General features: G+C 41.5%; 1 protein-coding gene across 1 annotated transcript in view; it reads right to left on the reverse strand.

The window, feature by feature from the left end:
• podxl (podocalyxin-like) overlaps window positions 1-13,573 on the reverse strand; it is a 31,097-nt gene that overhangs the window by 3,428 nt on the left and 14,096 nt on the right. Inside the window, exons 2-7 of the mRNA XM_044187038.1 lie at window positions 8,884-9,588; window positions 6,887-7,107; window positions 6,704-6,727; window positions 5,287-5,419; window positions 1,771-1,814; window positions 1,521-1,640 (exon numbers count right to left, since the gene is read on the reverse strand). Of these exons, the coding sequence (XP_044042973.1) occupies window positions 1,521-1,640; window positions 1,771-1,814; window positions 5,287-5,419; window positions 6,704-6,727; window positions 6,887-7,107; window positions 8,884-9,588 (1,247 nt within the window). The remainder of the gene's footprint in view (window positions 1-1,520; window positions 1,641-1,770; window positions 1,815-5,286; window positions 5,420-6,703; window positions 6,728-6,886; window positions 7,108-8,883; window positions 9,589-13,573) is intronic.

A 13,573-nucleotide genomic window follows, 5' to 3' on the forward strand; every position in this document is an offset into this window, starting at 1 on the left:
AAGAGCTCTAATTACTCTAATTAGGTAAAATTATTTGTCAATGGGGTCTGTTGGTGATGAGGAGAGCGCTATAACGGCTGTTTGTGGTTAAACAAAAAGGATCTTATTTTTTTAACAATGCTGTCAGACAATCTGAGCCTGTCAGCGGCAAAAACAAGCCCTTTTAGTGGACGGACATTGACGGTGCGCAATTGCCCGGACGGATTACGTTGCAGCCCGTTTTGCTGCAGCACCCTCGCTAAATACTGGACCAATTTCAAAACTTGTTGTCCCCATTAGTGACTTAGAAAGAAAAATATGGGAAAATAGGGTCCAGGTTGAAAAATCCTAAAGTTTCACTTAAAATAAATTATATGACTGTACTGTGAAGAAACACATCAATGCTGGTGTTAGTATTGACATTCTGACCAAATTTATGAAAAAATGCATTTCACGGGTTGGAAATGGTTCAATACGCTATCCACTGTTTTAAATCACACTGAACCTTGCAAGGCCAATGCTGACAAAGAGTCTATGCTGACTAATTTAACGTCATGACATTTATACGCTGTCCTGTAAAAACAGACAGCTAGGGAGGGGCTTGTAGTGGGACTTGTCATAAGATAAAAAGCGAGAAATCGTTTCATTGGAAGCAAAATTAGTATACGCCCCCGAGTGCAGGATGACTCATCAACATTTTTTTTCAGCGTTTTCCAGTCTAAAACTCTAAAATACCATTAAGAATATCCAAGAATTGTTACTAAATGTCAACGTTAGGCCAGATACTGGCATATAGGTGACGTAAAACGCAAGAAGTAATAAAAACACTTAAACATCAATTTTGACTTCATGGGAACTTTAAGGCCCTCTAATCAGATGTAGGCGGCCCACCTCCTCCGGGCCCTGCCAGTGGGAGTCTGTGAAACAGAGCTCATTTTCAAATATTTATAGATCGAGATGCATCATTCACAAGAGTTTTTAAGCTAGTTATTGTTAATCTTCTACTTAGTATTTTTCAATTTTGGCGCAATGGTTCGTGCTTTTGACGGCTGTAGAAGCACCACCGGACTGCAATCTTTCCCTTGATATGATCCCATGATTAACAGCTGGGCTACGGCTACATACTGACGCTCTCCCACAGACACACACTCACCAGAGAGCCTCTCAGCCTCTCTGAGTCGCTAACGTTAGCTCAGCTACAGCACAGGTACCACACAGAAACTTTTACAAAGGGCCATGAATGTGCTTCTGACTGTCAAAGCTCCAGTGTGTTTCCAGCGTGCCGCAGGAGGTAAGGAGACAGCTATGAGCAGCTGCTTTCAGGCTCTCCGTGTTCATGCTGGAAACACACTGGAGCTTTGACAGTCAGAAGCACATTAAAGGTTTCTGTTGTTTCCTTTAGTGTTTTTTGCGAGTTTCACGGCCACCGTTGTTTCTCCTACGTGCTTGGAAGGCGAGCGGTATTCAGTTAGTTGCAATCTGCAACTACAGCCCCTGTGGGACACTTTGGGCCTTTTGTTGCAGAAAACCTTTCCACCTACCTGGTTCTCATTGTATGGCTTGCGGTGGTGCGAGGCACAAACAGCGAGGATGACAATCATGATCAGCAGAGCTCCACAGGAGGCCAGGATGGCTATCAGGGTTTTGTTATCTGTTGGTTTCTTTAAGTGGACAATGCAACAAGAGAATTACTTCTTTTCACATTGTAGTACCTGTTAATGTGGAATTTGAACCACTAACCCTGCAAGTGTTTACATGTACTGATTATACAATCCATATATTAACCCATACCTTGGTGATTTCTTCATAATACTGGTTTGCCAGGCTGGTTTTCACTGAAAGATAAATTAAAATTTGTTTGTTTGCAGATAGTTTATAGAACATTCAGTTTAACTTTTATTTGTGACTTTTCTAAAGGGAGGAAGGTACTTTATGACGTTTAATTAGTCTCAAAATCCACGCACATAAAACCCAGGTTAAAGCAGTAGAACCCTGGCCTACCCCAGCTGTCCCAACCTGTCCCGGCTCTACCCCAGCGCCTCTTTGTCTCTGGGGTCCGCCCAGAGGACAACCAACCCTTGTCCAACATTTCTCTCTCTTCTCCATCTTTCCCAATATATTGCTCACTGTAACCTGGCTAGCGCAATCCCTATGCGATGTGCAAAGAACAAGAGCAATAAGAACCTGTTAAGCTTATCTGTATACATTTTTTGTTGTTGTTGTTGTTGTTTGTAGTTCCTTGTCATGCTTCATATGTCTTCTTGTCAATCAATTGTCTTGCCCTATTAAAAAAAAAAAGAAAACCATAACCCATTCTTGTTTCGTTTCCTGTTGATGTACAAAGGCACTGACGTAGTGAACTTGCTTATTTTAGATGTTTTATAAATCAAGAGAGTCTTAAGGTATTTTCAGCATGGATGATTGCCAACAAAACAACGCTTAACGTTGATGAAAGGCAATTTATTGTAAAGGTACAGACAGAAGGGAAACAACTGGGACAGTGAAGGGACAGTCAATGAGAGAGAGAGAGTGCTGCAAACAGTCTCTACAGTTTCTACTGCCCCCGCCCCCTGCTTCTCTGTTTGGGTAGTGGAACGTAATTCAATTTAATTCAATTTTATGTATATAGCTATGTTAATATATGTTAACGATGAATCCTCCATGCACACCAAAGTTAGTCACAGAGTTCCACAAGGTTCTGTGCTTGGACCAATTCTATTCACCTTTATATATGCTTCCTTTAGGCAGTATTATAATGAAACACTCCATACACTTTCATTGTTATGCAGTTGATACTCAATTGTATATATTGATCAAGCGAGATGAAACCAATCAGTTAGCTAAACTTCAAGCATGCCTTAAGGACATAAAAACCTGGATCACCTGCAATTTTCTGCCAAGTTATTGTACTTGGCCCCAAACACCTCCGAAACATATTATGTAAAGATATAGTTACTCTAGATAGCATTACCCTAGCCTCCAGCACCACCATAAGGAACTTCAGAGTTATCTTTGATCAGGATATCTCCCAAATAAAACAAACTTTAAGGACTGCCTTTTTTCACCTACGTAACATTGCAAAAATCCTGACATCCTGTCTCAAAATGATGCAGAAAAACTAGTCCATACATTTGTTACTTCTAGGCTGGATTATTGCAATTCCTTATTATCAGTCTGCACAAATATGTCCCTTTAAGACTCTCCAGTTGATTCAGAATGCTGCGGCACATGTACTGACAAGAACTTGTACTGACGAGATCATATTTCTCCCATATTAGCTTCTCTGCACTGACTACCTGTAAAATCCAGAATAGAATTTAAAATTCTTCTCACCTACAAAGCTCTTAATGGTCAGGCACCATCATATCATATAAAGAGCTCATATTACGTTATTACCCCACTAAAACACTGCGCTCCCAGAATGCCGGGTTACTTGTGGTATGCATGTTACTAACTCTGCATCTTCTCTCTCCCGTAGTTCTGTGCTTTCTCGTCTCTCTCCTTTCTCCTTCTTTCGCTTTCAGCAGGTATTTCTGCCTCTGGACCTGTAGAGTCTGGATCTATGATTGTGGACCACCTGCTGTCCCCATGTTTCTGCTCGACAACCGTTACTTCAATTATTATTATTATTAGTCTTATTGTTATTATCATTGTTATTACTATTATTTTATTAATATTACCACTACCATTACATCCTTATTATTTTTAAATTCTATGTGGAATTTGCATTGTGCTACTGTATGCTCTCTTTCCTCCTGTTCTCTCTCTCTCTCTCTCTCTCAACCCCAACCGGTAAAGGCAGATGGCCGCCAATCCTGAAATTGAATTGAATTAAGGAATGCTTGAAGTTTAGCTAACTGATTGGTTTCATCTGGCTTTATATAATTGGGTATCATCTGCGTAACCATGAAAGTTTATGGAACGTTTCCTAATAATATTGCCTAAAGGCAGCATATATAAGGTGAATAGAATTGGTCCAAGCACAGAACCTCGTGGAACTCTGTGACTAACGTTGCCGTGCATGGAGGATTCATTGTTAACATGTACAAACTGAGATCGATCTGATAGGACTCGATCCAATAAACCAGCTTAGTGCAGTTCCTTGAATGCCAATCAAATGTTCCAGTCTCCCTTATTAGGATGTGATGGTCAATGGTGTCGAATGCAGCACTAATATCTAACAAGACAAGTACAGAGACAAGCCCATTGTCTGATGCAGTTAAAAGGTCATTTGTAATTTTCACCAATGCTGTTTCTATCTAAATCCTGACTCAAAATCCTCAAATAAAATATTGTTATATAGAAAGTCACACAACTGGTTGGCGAGTGCTTTCTCAAAGATCTTAGAGAAAAAGGGAAGGTTAGATATAGGTCTATAGTTGGCTAAAACCCCTGGATCAAGAGTTTCCAATTATGGGACGATTCTGTATTTTATGGGATGTTTGGCAGCCCTACGTCCAAGCCTTGCAACACTAAATTGGTAGTTTTTTGAATGGTGTTTTTTTTTTTGCCCTTCTGTGAATACATTGGAGGATGGGCTAGCGGTAGATAACTTAGCTGTTTTCTGTCAACCAACATTATGATTGTTTCGGTCACATTAACGGCGGCGCAAACACACGGCATCCGTACACTCTCCGCTATACAGCCATTCATAATGTGGTAATGTGTTTGCAGGACCCCGAGCAGATCTACCAGGCCAAGCAGATCTGGTACCTACACCGGCTAACTTCCGATTTAGCCCTCTGCTAACTTGAATGGGGATAAAATGATTTGACAGTCGAAGACAGGAAGTTGCTAGCACTGACCTTAACTAACTTATGCATTGGGTCTACATTTTTTCATAGCAATTGTAGACTACATGGATTATATATGCCACTGCTGTCGACACAATTAGCCTATGTTTTTGGTTATGCACGATTTAGGCCTACTTGTGTTAAAGGCATTGTAGAGGTGGCTGTTTCTCACTCTCACGCCAAAAAAAGAGGTCAGAAACAGGCTGGAGACTGTGGGTGTTGAAAGTGACCAATCAAAGGAGGGGAGACATCAGTCACTGTCTATTCCATCCCCGCTTCCAAAGTCTCAAAAGTCAACTTGACGAGCGAGCGAGTGTTGAGCAGTGGCGAGCGTGTAGGGAGGGTTGTGCTCGTCACAGCCTCGCGGGACCGCATTTGTGCACGTGGAGCAGAAATGCTCCTTCGTGAGGATGCTTTTCTGCTCGCGGATACTGTTCTGTGTGCTCGTATCACATGCACATGCCTGGTTTTTATGTTTGCGGGTTTTGAGACAAATTAAATGCCATAACTTTACCTTTGCCATTTATCTCCACATAGTCAAACTGTATTTTGCCATTGTTGTGCCGCCATGTCAGGGAGCAGTTTCCATCTTGCAAATTCGCTATCAGCCGCCTGCACACCTCCACCAGATCTTTCTCTTCTTCTTTCTGAAGGTAAAATGACACATCTGTAAACATCTATGTAAATAATAAATGAATCAATGCCACATCACATATTTTACTTTCCATAAATAATTCATGAGCTGATAAACCATTGCCAAGCGTCTTCTATACTGTCAGAGTTTGGACAGGAAGGTCAGAGGTGACAGTTGAGGTCATATCTTCCTGTGCTGTGATGTGTGAATTATTTCTGGTATATTATGGAATGGCACAGCTGTGTAGGCCGTCAGAGAGGGTGAGTATATGAAAGAGGTGTGGGAACGTAGGAAACTAGTGAAAGGCAGGAAGGGTTCCCACAAAGACACTTTTTCCACCCAGCGACTGGAATCTTTTTTTTTTATAGTGAGCTTCACTGCTTCCTGTCCTGTTGCTGGAAACAAAGAGTCTGGAAGACACTGTAGTTTTTATCTCGTTTGGTGTTCTAGTAAGTATTTCTGGGAGCAGGACAGTGTGTGTGGGATTGAGTCAGAATAAACTACAGTGTGTGTGTTCATGTCACCCAGTGCAACAGTGTGGCTCACTGACGTGTTTTTAATAGGTTTTGGACAACAATGGAGCTCTGTGGCTCAGAGGAATAAGATATATCAGGCTTTGGATACACACACTTGTTAGGATACATTCACTGTTGGTTTTCGTCTTTTCATGGGATTTGTTGACAAGAAAAATGTAGAACAGGCTTTTCCTTTAAGAAACTTGTGGGTCTACCTTTGATACTTAAACACATCTCTAGATTTACTTAGTACCAGAGTAAAACCTTACTTACTTCCATCATTGGTCTTCCAATTATGCTTTTGATTAGTGCTTATCTAAATGATTAGTTCTTACATCTACATTACAATTTAAACTGGTTACTTCTAATAGTATTTAGTTACTTAACCTCACTACTCAAAAAGTAACTTCATTACACAGTTCAAAACATGCTAGTACTATTTAGTATTACTCTTGAAATGAACAAAACTAAGAGTCTACAGCAATGCTAGCAGCTCCTTGAGGCTGTACTTAGTCACTTAGTGCAGCATTCAGTGCTATATGCATTTAGTGCTTTGATAACTCTTTTGGGAGTAAATGTCTACTTTTGGGAGTAAAGGTCAGTGAAGAATGGAGTGGAAGGGTGTGGGCCTGCCTCCCATGGACAGGACAGTAGCAGAGGCTGGATGACAGTCAGAGCAGGAACTGTTTATTATCATGTATTGTTTATGAACGTGAATAGAAACAGTCTGATGCCTGTAACAGATTTAAAGATACAAAACTCAAAGTAAAGCAAAATCTTACCGTGTCCCCGTTGTTTAGAGAATACTGCAGAAAAAGGTCAGAAAATAAGTATGTCAGTCAAAAGAATCAATGACTGTGGATTCTCTAAAAGCATGAGAGCCATTTCAGTAATACGTTAATGTAAAGTAAAGGCAAGCAGACACACTAGCTCTTTCTGCTCCGCTTTGTTTCAGCATGTCTTACCAAAAATGTCTTTGGCTGAGCAGCTGCTGTGGTAGTGGTGGTGGTTTGCAGAGACATGGTTCCAGCTTTGCTCGCAGTGGTCTCTACTACAGGAGATCCTGCCGTGGTCAGGGAGGAGGGGGTGCTGGTGGTCCCGGTGGTCCCTGTGTTCCCAACTAGCTCTGGGGCCCACGATGCTGTCTGCTTGTGGCTTGTAACTGTCACAGGGTTTTCCTTGGTACCTTCAACCAGAAATAATACGACAACAGTAAACATATCGTCCCCAGATAGTGATGCAGACCCCTCTAAGCCACTCAGTGACAACTATGCTACTTTTTAAGCTGTTTAGCATACTTCTGTCAGTTAAGTGTAATTTAAAAATTCTAGATTCATGGCATTTATTACAACATCCATAGACACTTTTTAAACCACTCTACTTCTCTCCCATTGATCTGTATGCTCAACACAAAAGTAGTGTATTTCGATTTAGTATTTGGAACATTCTGAGCATACAGGAGACCAAGTGGATTATACAGCAGGAGTGGTCTGATAAGTTTTTGTTTTGGGGTTACCATCAAAATTCATCAGAAATGCTATGAACACATTTTTTTTAAAAAGAAAAGAAAGAATGACTCGCACACTAGAGCATAATGCTGGTAATTCCAAGCTTTCAACAAATGCTCCCTTAATTAGCTTAGAATTGACTAAATACAGCAGTACAGGGGAATGCACTGTAACTTAGTGTGTTTTGCTAAGCTTATGGCAGTGTGCAGGTCTATTGCTCTTATCAGTTGAATCCAAGGCTTCCCAGATGTTGCTCTGGTGCACAAACTGCTTGATGTTCAGTGTAACTATGACTAACTATTGCAAGCAGCATTGAAACTGTTCTGGAGACTCATAGTGGAGCAACACCTTGTTTTATGTTGGTTGTTCCTTTCATTTCTCACCTATAGGCACATGCTCCTTGATTCTTTGGAGCCGTGGTTTAACATGACAGTAGCTGTGTTCAGTTCTTACAGAGTTGCACAGATGTTGCACAGATGTCTGAGACTGTGAATAACACATGGACGCACAGACAAATAAACTGACCAACAAATTAATGTCAGTGATTGAGCCAAACAGGTTGCAATCAGTAGTCAGTAGCTTTAAAGCTAATTGAAAAGTTTGCTAACACAACTCTGTAACCACTGACCCTAAATTTTTTGGTTTTGCTTTGTATACAAATATCCTTGTTTTGAATTTGTCTAACACACACTTGTAGCTGACATGGTGTGTATGATGTACTGTTGTGTATAATTCTGCATTGTGTCCTACTCTGTTTGATGCTTTACTGTCAATTGATGTATGTGTTAATTGTGACTTTCCAAGGGACTGCAGATGAAAGTTAGCTTTATGATAACTCTGGTAATACACTGCACATCAAATGGTAGTATTTATGTTTATATTGTACACGGTCCCTTACAAATAAATAAAAGAAAAATAGTCAAATAGAAGAAAAGAAAAGGTAGGTGGACTGCCTCCCTCATCCTCATGAAAAAAATCATTCTGTCACTCACCCTGTCTGTAAATGTTGGGCTGTAAATAACTGACAGGTTCTTCTACAAAGATTAACAAGTCAGGCATGGGAATGATGCAGGCACCTCTGAGCCAATCAGTGACACACGTCATCAGAGCTGGGCTGGTGGTGAGCCAGTTACGGCCTTCGAATGTTTTTGACCTTTAATTTTGGCCAATTGCTGCAGTCTCCTCTCAAATGTCATGACGCTGCGCCACAACGCTTCATTCCTCTAAGTCTAATCAAAAGTGGACAAGTGGTGTTGGACGTGTTGTTGCAAGAAATCGCATTTGAGCTCAGAATTTTGACCCTGATTTATATTAATGACGTGTATTTTAGTTACGTATGTTTTGGGTGAGTTATGGCCTTTCAAAGCCTCCTTTTGAAATGAACCCTCGATCAGTAAGTTCCCATCAGGTGTGTTATTTTCACGTTGGTATACAGGGGATTCACAGGAACTTACTTTCTTTGCTGTTCTCCTGGCTCGTCTTGGAAGCGATAGTGGTGTGAGTCATGGACTGTTGCACTGGCGTAGGGGTATGTGTCGGGACCTTTGTGATCTCGGTTGTCCCCACATTGCCAGGATCTCCTTGCACTGTGACAAGCCCTTCAGTCCCAGTGAATATGCTCGGTACAGGGACTTTAGGCGTCTGTATTGTGGCAGCACTGGGGGATACCACTGAACTGCCACTGCTGTCAGCTAATGGAGCGGTGGACGTGGTCTTGAGTGGGCTGGTGGTAGCAGCAGCAGCAGCAGCAGCAGGAGTGGCATTATTCACCACAATAGCACCGCCGCTAGAGACAGTTGGAGGTGCTGGTGGGTTGTCTGTGACATTGGTTGTTTGTGGTTGGGTGGAGGCTGACTTGTCTGCAGGGCTGGATGTAGCAGTCACTATGATAGCAGTCGTGGGGACTATATCGTTTAGCTTTGCGGGTGTTTGTGCCTGCGTAGGTTCATTTTTCATACTGGTATTACCAGTCGGTGGTGTTTCAGTTGTGCCACCATCAGGTGCATCTGGATTGGAATCACTTTTAGTAGTTGGCTCACTCCCAGATATATTGCCATCAGGCACAACCAATGATGCAGACATGGCAGAAGTAGCATTCGTAGGCGCTGAAGTGGTATTCTGATCGGTAGTATCTGAACAGACGCTGTGACATAGGAAGCCTAAGGAGGAAAAAACAGGATTATTATGTACAGCTCTTTACTAAATGGCTAGTATGTATATAATATGGGTTCATCACTATATTATATTTCATCCATTTTCAATATAAAAATATTTATTAGTACAGCTTTAATTGAAAATAATGGCCTTTTTTATAGTCAAAGTCGAGGCTGACCGAGCACTCTGAAGTCTGAGCTATGTCGGCCTCTGCTCCTGGATTTCCTGCGGTTCGGACAGCTGTAAATTTCAGCCACAGTGCTCCATCTTTCTCTGTTTCTATATTTATAGTGACCAAGACAGGATGCTGCACACAATGAACTTGGAAGCACTACACCCACGACCACGGCCCATTTGAAGTGCCCCATGAACAATCCTCGCATGACTCCATGGCCAGAAAACAATGGCCTTAACTACACATCCCCCCATGCTTTCTGACCTCCACCCAACTACAGCACACAGTCACTGGATTTTCAGCAATGCGGGGTGACACATTAACTTACACGTAGCCATTCTAAATGACATGTACATTATGGAATATTTCCTCAGAGGTATGATGATGTTTTAACATGTTGGAACTTATTTATTACAAATCACATATACTTTAACTTATTGCCAATAATTTTCTGAGTTATTTTAGTCCCCCCCCCAACTTCTAGGCAGCCAATGATAATGAAAATCATCTTGTGGAGGCTTAAAACTCACTTGAAGTAAAGAATTCATCACAGTGAAAATCACGTCTACTATTTTAATTAATTTGAAATCTGTATGACTGTACCACACGATTTAACTTGACTGACAATTTTAACTTTGATTGTGATCTTTGGGATACAAAGGTTCAACGAACACCAGTATGATGTTCTAAAGTTGTACAATGTTCATTTAGTGTCGCCTCTGAGCGCTCAAACAACAATGCATGTACAATCCATGTCCTGTGTGACCTACATACATGACTGTTCACCATCACAAAGAAATAAACAGTTCATGGACCAAGTCAATCACTTCTCATATTACAACGTCTTTTAACATCTACAGTTCCATTGGCCATTGAGCAAACTAAATCTGCTGATGAGGACATACAGTTGAAAGCTCCAGAGCAGCTACTAAATGGACCTTGAGGTGAGACTGTTTCCATGGTCAAGAATAAACTTTGACACTCAGAATACTTCATATTTGTAGTGCGCCCAGCTATTAGTGGAAACACACACAGCTGGATCCATACAAATCCTCGCTTCGCTTCATCGTGGCCATCAGTATGGCATGTTTAGGTTAGGTTGGATGGAGGATAGCAATGGGCCACACTCCTATTCCCATATGATGTAAATGGGTATTAGATTTTAAAGGATAAAGCTATTATATATTTTTCTTATTGTCAACATATCCCATGAAAAGACCAAAATCAACAATGTGTTAGTAATATTTTCTGACTTCCCTACCCTGTCTGTGGCTCCCAGCTCCAAGCCCATTGGTCCCTACTGAAGATGTAAATCTTTAAAAACAACTCCCAAATATATACTTAATTTTTTTTTCGTGTGAAACTAAAATAGTGCTACAGTGTGGCTCATTGATGTGTTTAAAATATGTTTTGGACAACAATGGAGCTCTATGGCACAGAAGAATAACATCTATGGTACAGGGTTTTGGTCTTTTCATGGAGTTTGTTGATATTAAGAAAAATATAGAATATCACTAGACTTAAACCTGCCATTTTCTAGTCACCAATTTATGGATACCTACAACAACCTACACTTAAGGCAGCAAATTCTTCACTCAGCAAGGGTAGGAAGCATATTTTCTAAATTCCATGTACAAAAATCCCTAAAAAGCTTAAGGAACCAGAAGTTCATACACTGGGTACGGCTGAATCAGCATGTAAGTCTTTGTTGCTTTGTATGGATAACAGAAACAAAAGTTTCCCGCAAACCAAAAGTCAAACCATACAGGTTATTCTTACTGAAGCCATAATTCCCACAGCATGTGAATGCAGCATTAGGAGGTGTCAGGAGTTTTCAGATAAGAGTCTGTTCTGGTCAAGTGGAGGCTGGTAGAGCCAAGCCTGTCCTGTCTCTGTGAAGCACAGACACATCACTTATCAGGCTGAACGCTGTTACTAAGAGAGGAAGAATGTCAAAGTTCTCCGCTCAGAGGAGCCCTTTGATTGAGATGAGTGTTCTGATCTACCGCACACGTGCTGCTCGCTGTTCTGAGGCTTTTTGACAGCACCCAAGATCTGCCAGATCAGCTTGCCAGAATAACTTAGAGACCCTGAACCTGTTGTGCTCAACCTGAAATACAAATAGGAATTGGGGACAAGGTGTATTGCAGGGGGGGCGTTTTCTGCAACTATCAGTATTAGAAATGGACCCCGAAATGCAACAAACATAAGCAAAAGCCTTGTTTGTAAACTATGTAGATATGGGTGGATTTTCCCCTCATCTATGGAACTGGAAAGATTTTCAACATGACATGGTAAGAGGAATTGAACTGACAGAGTTCACAGGTGGGAGTTCAGTGTATTTAACACCTAACACACTCTTTGTTTGTGAGAGGTCTTCAGAATCAGTTTGTCATATTCTCCTTCCACCCTGCTGCCTGTCTTGCTCTCCCTCCCCCAGGTATGGCGTCTCGTTTGGTGTGACCCGAGCTGACCCGAGCTGTCACTGACTCATCTGTTTCTTAGTGGGCGACAGCACCCGCTGATCCCACTGCTATCAGTACCAAGGCTGTTTTTACCTCACCCACACATTCCTCACCACACAGCCTCCAGCAAAACACCCCACACACACACACACACAAATCACCACTTGTAGTCTGTCAAGCCCACCTGGACTGCCTCCCTCTCACTTCAGCACAACATCCTCCCTTTCCTGGTTTGTTTACTTCTACAGAGGCGTACTCTACTAATTACAGTAACTTTGAGAATACTAGCAGTCTTATTATTTTTAGCATAGTAACATATCAGAAGTAAGTCTTTTTGAGTTACTCACTCAAAGCACATATTTTTAAATAAACAATCGCTGAAATGAGTACGTGTAATGTGAAAGGTGTCACTCGTAGGGCCAAACCCACAGAGAATTATCACCACTCAGCTCCGTGGAACGTTTTCATGTCTTTTAGCTCATTGTTTGAGCTTTAAGGTTTTGGTTTACTCTCACTGCTCTAATCAACCTGCAGCAGAACAGCTCTGATAAAGCCACTGCACCAAACAGCAGGCTAACTTCGCAACTAGCCAGTGGACACAGTGGAGCACGTAGCAGCTAAAGAGCCGGATATTTTGCTCAGGAGTTGGTGGAGACAGAACCAGAACTAAGAGGAGAGTGGACTGAATATTGGACAGCATTCTAATTAACTCACAGAACTAAACTAAGAAAAGTAGATAATCAAGAAGTTCACAAGTTACTTCTAAATAAGTAAGCACAGTATTTCCAACACTGCATATTGCTCCTAGATGTATATACAGTTTCCAAAAACAGTGCCTTTCTCTGTGAGCTGTTTCACAAAGCAAGGTTAGTGAGTTTGTTTTTTATCTGGTGAACTTTCCAACCCTGCTTTATGAAAACCCTCTCCTGATCTATTCTACAACTTTCTAACCTGTCTAACCTCAGTCTGCTCACTGCCTCCATCCGTCTGAGTGTGTGGAGCTCATTCCTGCCGGCTGACTGTACTTTACAGCGTGTAGACAGTGTAATACTGCCCTGTTGTTATGCCGTTTGTCTCCGGGTGTGACCTGCTCCAGTGGACTGTGTGAGGGTCAGACTGCAGAGGGTGTGAGAACCGGCCTGCCGTACGTTCCCTGGCTCTTCTTCTACTTCTTGGCTCACTTCAGTGACAGGAAACAGCTCTGTTGATTTGGGCCTGTGTGTGATTCTAATTTTGTAATATGTGTTAATTAAATGAATTTAAGTTGGTATTGTGCCACATATCACCTGTCAATCAAACATGGGTGGGACTGCAGCATCCTTTTCTTTCGATTTTATATTGATGAAAGTT

The sequence above is a fragment of the Siniperca chuatsi genome, linkage group LG23 (genome assembly GCF_020085105.1).
Source record: "Siniperca chuatsi isolate FFG_IHB_CAS linkage group LG23, ASM2008510v1, whole genome shotgun sequence".
NCBI lineage: Eukaryota > Metazoa > Chordata > Actinopteri > Centrarchiformes > Sinipercidae > Siniperca > Siniperca chuatsi.